The sequence below is a fragment of the Quercus suber genome, unplaced genomic scaffold, assembly GCF_002906115.3.
Source record: "Quercus suber isolate HL8 unplaced genomic scaffold, Cork oak 2.0 scaffold_39, whole genome shotgun sequence".
Taxonomy (NCBI): domain Eukaryota; kingdom Viridiplantae; phylum Streptophyta; class Magnoliopsida; order Fagales; family Fagaceae; genus Quercus; species Quercus suber.
The window spans coordinates 1,686,154-1,693,127 of record NW_027069504.1 but is presented as its reverse complement, the minus strand read 5'-3'; the positions used below and the strand labels follow the sequence as shown (position 1 = coordinate 1,693,127).

General features: G+C 33.1%; 1 protein-coding gene across 1 annotated transcript; it reads right to left on the bottom strand.

Annotated features, from left to right (window-relative positions):
- Positions 1–280: 280 nt before the first annotated feature.
- LOC136066563 (NAC domain-containing protein 79-like) lies at positions 281–5,179 on the bottom strand. Its single transcript, XM_065771042.1, has 7 exons — positions 5,017–5,179; positions 3,646–3,923; positions 1,739–1,912; positions 1,377–1,625; positions 880–1,206; positions 531–806; positions 281–352 (listed from the first exon to the last, which is right to left on the bottom strand). The coding sequence occupies exons 1-7, from the start codon at positions 5,177–5,179 to the stop codon at positions 281–283; spliced, it is 1,539 nt and encodes a 512-aa protein (XP_065627114.1).
- Positions 5,180–6,974: the final 1,795 nt, after the last annotated feature.

Here is a 6,974-nt window from a genome sequence, read left to right as displayed (position 1 = left end):
TTTTGAACCTTTTAAGAAACAGTATTCTTTTCGCTTCAAAAAACAGAGAGTATTCTTTTGAATTCTACAGCTTTGTTTTAAAAGAGTATTAAAAATTCTTTTTTTCTTTATGAGGAAAAACTTTTTTTTTTCTTGTAAGTTATTTCCTAGAAAGATTAATACTTCTTCTGATTTTAGCCTTGTCTTTAATATTACTAATTATTTATCTATCTAAATAATTGACGTTTTTTTAGTTGTAGAATTTTATGATCTTCAATCCTATGATCAGATCTGAAGACCCTCAAACAGATGATGAAACCTTAGGCTTGATGATCTCTTCAAACCTCACCAAACCTTGATACTCTTGCTCGGACTGTTGTATACATAAAAACAATGCAAGGTTAGTTTTTGAAAGACACAAATAAACCACTTTGAACAAGTTAAAATGTACCCACAAAGGAGTATAACAAGTCTTGAGGTGCAAATTAACACAAATTAAAACATCCTGGAAAAACATGCCACAATAAAACATCTTGAGAGTTTTGACGTACCTGTGCATGGGCACCTGACCCACCGCATGACCCATTGTCCATAAAAGAGGCCACGTTTTTCAGGGTCTCATCATCAACAGCAAGATTATTTTGACTCAAAGATGCGTTACGAAAGTACCCATCTGGCTCATTCGTGCCATATTGATTATACACCCCCCAATGACAATCATTGGCAGAAGAATATAACTCTCCTTGCACTTGTGAGTGAAATGGGGATAACATGTTGCCAAGTAGTGGCTCTGGAGAGACGGAGAACATATTCGAGCGTGCCTCCACCTGCAAATCAACCTGATGTTAGAAACATAAATAAATAAGATAGGTACTAAACCAGTTAATTACCCTTTCTCACCTTATCAGATGTGACTACTTCCACTTGATTTCTATCAGCATAAGTGTTGTAACCATCGTTCTTGTACTCAATGGGTGTTTTGGTGTTTGATGTTATTCCGTCATAATTTTTCGCAGGAGAAAATTGAAAACTAGTGGGATAATTCTCAGCTTCACTGCCTAATTCTGAAGGCACTGAAGCTGGTGCTACCATAGACTCTGCTTCTTTAAGAGGAGCTTCGGCTATGGTACGAGAAGAAACAGCAGGTGTAACGGGGGTTGAATTTGATGGAGAGAAAAAAGAGTTGCACTCTGATTGCCCTGGTGGACAGATATAGCCTGTTTCAACCTGATGGAAGAAAAATGAATAACCAAGTAATGATTAGATATCTGCACTTCTAATTCCCCAAATAACAATAACAATGACAAGTCTTGAGGTGCAAATTAACACGACATAAAATATTCAGGAAAAAGTTGCAAGATCAAATAATAAACAACATCTTGAGAGTTTTCACTTACCTGTCCATTGGCATCTGACCCACCGCATGACCCATAGTATTTCAGGGTCTTGTCAACAGCAAGATTATTTTGACTGCATGATGTGTTATGAAAGCACTCATCTTGATTATTAAGAGGACTAATAAAAGTTGAATCCTCAGAGATATTGGGAGTCAAAACGTCAGGAGCGATGGGGGATAAACTTAATGGAGTGTCCCCTAGAGACGGGACATTGGACATATTAAAAAATTCTTCCACATTAAAATAATCCTGATGGAATAAACATAAGTGCACAAGATAAGTACTTGATTAATTTATAATACTTCTCAATTCCAAAAATAAAAACATAGAAAGTGACTTATGACGAAATAAGTTCCTATCACCTCAGTGTATGTCAGTTCTGCAGCTTGATATTTTGCAATATCTGCAGTTTGAAGAGTTTCAACTTGCACTTCTGATGCTGGAGATAAAGGAGCCAGTGCTGGCTTGGACTTCGCAGATCTACCTTTTTTACTCTTTTCTTCATTATTGAATAAGCGGCATACGACAAAGGGTGTCTGCATAAAGTAAAGCACACAAGTGAATTGGGTGAACGTAACATCATTGCCTGATATATTCAACAAATTGAGTTTCCACAAAAATGCAAATAACAGTATGCAAATATGTGTCAGAAACGTTGTAACTAACAATAATGAAATAGAGGAGGTTGTCCTACAAAGACATTTGTTATATAATAGGTGTCAGTTTAAGGAAGCCCCTTTAGTAAAGCAAAAGCAAACTAAAGATAAAGGAATTTACATAAATTTTGTTTTGAGTCCAGTGAGGGAAATCCCACAGTGATTAAAAAAAAATTGTGATTTGGGGCTAATAGAAGCTCATTCACAAAACATACAAACAAACAAAGCCCTAGTCTCAAAATTTGAGAGTTCTTGCCAATAATGAATATAGAGTTGTAAAAGAGGTGGCAATTTGTGTTCGCATGTGACATATTTATTAAACGGGTCAAGATTTTTCAACCCTAACACAACTCAGTTATTAAACACATGTTGACCTATTTATCAAATTTTATCACAATGAAAAGCAAAGAAAGAAAAAAAAAAACAAATTTTAGTGTTAACTATTAACCAAATTAATATGAATTGTGAAAAATCAAACAAATAAATATCTTTAATATAAAATTTAAAACTATCGAGTAATTGAATCACAAATAATTATTCAAAACTAAAGCATATCTCAATATCACAAATAATCAATTGTAATATGTCAAAAAAAATAAACCACAACAACTATTAAGTTTATATACCTAAGGTTTGAAGGATATATTGGTAAAATGTCATTTAATTAAATGGGTCAGACAGGTTAAACGAGTTCTCTATGATGGACACTAACCCAACCTGTTTATCAAATGGGTCAATCGTGCCAACCCGAATATGACACGAATCCATTAAGCCTCACCCCGTAACCTACTAATTCCATGTCATGTCTTGTCAAGTTCGCGGGTCGTATCCAATTTTACCATCCCTAGTAGTAATGTACCCAACCAAAATCTACTATTAATTATATGAATTATAACCACAAACACTAACATAAACATAAAAAACCCAAATCCTTAATACATCAAGGTGTTCTAGCCATTAATTCGCTTAGCAAAGCATTGTGTTATGATTCTCACGCACAACACAAAAGCTACACTAACACTATTTATAAGACTATCTCATCCTCTTACTTCTCCTTAGAATCATAACACACAACAAAGTGGAGTTTAGATGCACTTTGCTAATTGCTTTAAAAATATTTTTAAAAAAGAAAAAGAAGAGGAAAAGCTTTCTTTTTTTGGTGTGAAACTGACCAAAATAAGCTCAAAAAACTGACTTTCAAGGTTGAGAGGAAATGGCCCTTAGATTTAATCCCATTAGTAGAGGTTTGGCAAGTTATAAAAGTAAATATGTATTCTGAAGTTATAGAGAATCATAAAAGCCAACAGCTAGCCTACCTTTTTAAAGTAAGGATAACTCGCTTAATTCACCAATTAAACATATCAAGAGATCATTAATTCAGCAAGAATATTAACTCTCACTTAAAATTAACAAATTTAACAGCTTCCACAACCCTTATTAATAGAATCAACCCACTTTAAAGTAACCTCCAATGATTTTGAAGGCAAAACGATCTTAAATCAACACAAAAAATGAAAGGCAAAATAAACATAAGAAAATTTCTCTTGAGCAATCAAGAAAAAACTTTCAGGTCAATATCACATCAATTAATAAACTGAAAAGCAAAAGCCAACCTGACCAGGTTGTGTTCCATCAAACTCTTCCTGGGTTGTGCGGTATTCATGCATCACCCACTTGGTCCCTTCTCCGTTAGGAGTACGCCCTCTATGGTAGACTAGAGTCTTTTTCATTCCAATCAAACTCCCTCTGAACCAGATTTTCCTGTCTTTACCAGTTGCTTTCCAGAACCCTTCCCTGGTTGTCCTGTTCTTCCGATTCCCATTCTGATGCTTCGGGCTCTGTGCGTTGAAGAAGAACCACTCTTGGTCCTTTGAATCTATCCCACTTATATCTACATTCCAGGAAGCCAGACTCAACACAAAATTTTGACACTCAAAATGAGAGACTGACATAAGCATTTATAAATATTATTATTTGCTCAACAATGAGATAATCGTAAGGGCATACTAAACAAATGTACTACTTTCAAAATTTATGTTGCGAGACCAAAAAGTCACAAAACAATGAAAGACAAATAAAAGTTCTTACAAAGAGTGATTCATAATTTTGTCATCAAAGTTAACAAAAAGGAAATATAATGGCACTACCAAAACAGTTACCAAAATAATAGTACTACCAAACTCAACACAGCAAGTAAATATACTGAAAAACTAACAATGAAGTTACCAATGCAAGGTTTAAAATAAATTTTTTTAAAAAAAATCATATGTTCGTATTGAGTAAGTTCTAAATCATACTTAGTACTCAAACGAAAAAAAAAAATCAATTTTCTTGTCACAATTATGAATAAGAAAAACTACCAACCAAAATTCAATCATTTTTTTTTTCTGTGTAAGTAAATCTGTAAGTGCATTAAAGAAGGAAAAAAACAACCATACAAGAGCAGAGGAACACAGCCCAAGAAGGCATCAGTCTTTATACAAAGACTAAACATAAGAAGACGCTAACTACATGAACCCAACCAGACTACACCAAGATCAGAAAACAATAAACAATACAATAATTCCATTTTCACTCTCAATTTCACAACTTGTTAAGTTGTGCTAGTGTGAGTAATAGAACAAAAGTGACAGGTCCATGTAGATATGAGTGGGCAGAAAATGTCCAAAACTCACGCACACACAAACCTCTGGTGAAATTGGGTATGTCCTAGAATTATTCAAAAACAAAATACACACACGGTTAGGACTCCACTATAGATTTAGTTAGCTGCCATACCATATAATACACTTAACCAGAAAGAAAAAAAAAAAAAATCTATAACATGCAACAATCTATAACAGAATTCCAACGTTTAACAATTAACAAACTAATACAAGGAAAAAAAAAAAAAAAAGGACAACATTTTCCTACGTTTGACAACAAGTATAAAATATCCAAGAAATAGAGGTGGGTGTGTGATAATATAAATAAGAAGATTTTACGCTGTAAATCCCAGGGCTCACGGTTATAAAACTCAGTTTCGTGAACATGGTTAATATCTTCATCATTCCCAGTGATCTTCGGCTTCAGTAAGAGTTCGATGATCTCCTGTTCTGTCGGAGAAAATCTGTACCCAGGCGGCAATTTCAAACTCAACTTTTTCATTTTTTTTTTTTTTTTTTTTTTTGTTGATACAAAATAAAATTTTTACTCTAGGCTAATCTAAGTGTATATAGGCGGCAATTTCAAACTCAACTTTTTCATTTTTTTTTTTTTTTTTTTTTTTGTTGATACAAAATAAAATTTTTACTCTAGGCTAATCTAAGTGTATATGTGTATGAAACTCCCTCTTAGAGACTTCACTAATAAGAAAGAAAATGAAAACTGAGAAAATTTATCGCTGTTGGTGTTGATCTTCTTTTTTTCATGGTAGGAACTCCTTGGTCTTCTTGTCTTTATAGTCCTCGTCACTTATCAGTGAAGTTATTCCCACCAAACTTCAATAGCAAGTCTATACAGTAACCGAGTTCTTTTTCTTTCTTTCTTTTTTCTTTTTTTTTTCTTTTTTGAGAAAGTATAAAGTAACCAAGTTAAAATATAATTTTGGACTTGATTTGTGAATGTGATTCTAGATTCTTCATCTATCAATTCTTTTATAATAATAAGAAGAATATATCCTCTACTCACTATACACAGTATAATTAGTTAGTTAGTTGGCGGTGGTAAACATTTTTTTTTTTTTGGGTAAACAAAAGATATATAATCTAGGAAGCACGGACATGGGTAAAGGTACGATACGATAACATGAGCAATTTTTAAAAAATTATAACATAAAATGACCGGTATGACACAGGTACAATACCCTAAGTGAAATGTGTGTACCTCCTAATATATAATAAATTAGCTATTAATATGTCTGTTATATGATTTGATAACAAAGTAGTTCTTATATTAGCAAGTGCATATCAGTACATTTTTTAGCTTCTCGAAAGGCATGTCTAATTTGCTTGTTGGGTATAACATGGAACAGGTTACTGCAATTAGTCAAAAGAGGTTCTATAAGAGCATTTGTAGAAGAATTAAGCATCCTTTGATCCATTGTCCATTAATAATCTGGAAGGAGCCCTCCCCCACCTGCAATCTCAGGTTTTCTATGCACGTCTTTGTAGGACTTTTTTTTGCCCATTATTCTATTTTCACAAACTTATTCATAAATTATATTGCTTTAAACATAACATATTATTTCTGTAGCTTCATTTGGAATTTAAGTCCCTAAGAGTTGAGTTTCAAAGGGTAACTTGAGTCTTAGAGACTCGAGTTCCATTAAAAAAAAAATCTTGAGTTGAGAAATTTTTTTTTTTTTTAATAGAACTCAAGTTTTGGAGAGTCGAGTTCTTCACTTTGGAACTCAACTCTCAGATACTCAAGTTCCAAATAAGGCTATAATATCTTTTTTTTTGAGGTCATATAACAAATAAGTTTGTGAAACCATAATAATGGCACCCAAAAAAAAAATCCTTGTAAATACGGGAGGAACAAAACGTTAACCCACCCATATGTGTAGCTTTTAAAAATTAAAATAAATAAAGAAATACTAATTCTAGTACCAACAAATTTTATTAGAAAAAACTTACAAATTAATAATGTAAGAATATTGATGATGCATAAAAAAGAAAGAAAAATATTAGAAATTAGACACTATGAAAGGCTCTTGTTTTCCGTGATAGATTTCAAGAGCAGGGAAAATTAGCGCAGTTGTGAGAAGTCTTGGTCTTCTTCTTTTTGTTGTTGTTTCTGTTAAACACTCACATAATATGAACTAGAAATAACCATTCTATTACAAAAACGCTCAGCTTTAGCGAAAGGTAGCACACTTTCCACCATAGGCGGTAAATCATACAAAAGGAGGAAATCAGTTCTTTGCAGGCCAAAATTGGCAATTAACCCCATTTGCCAAACT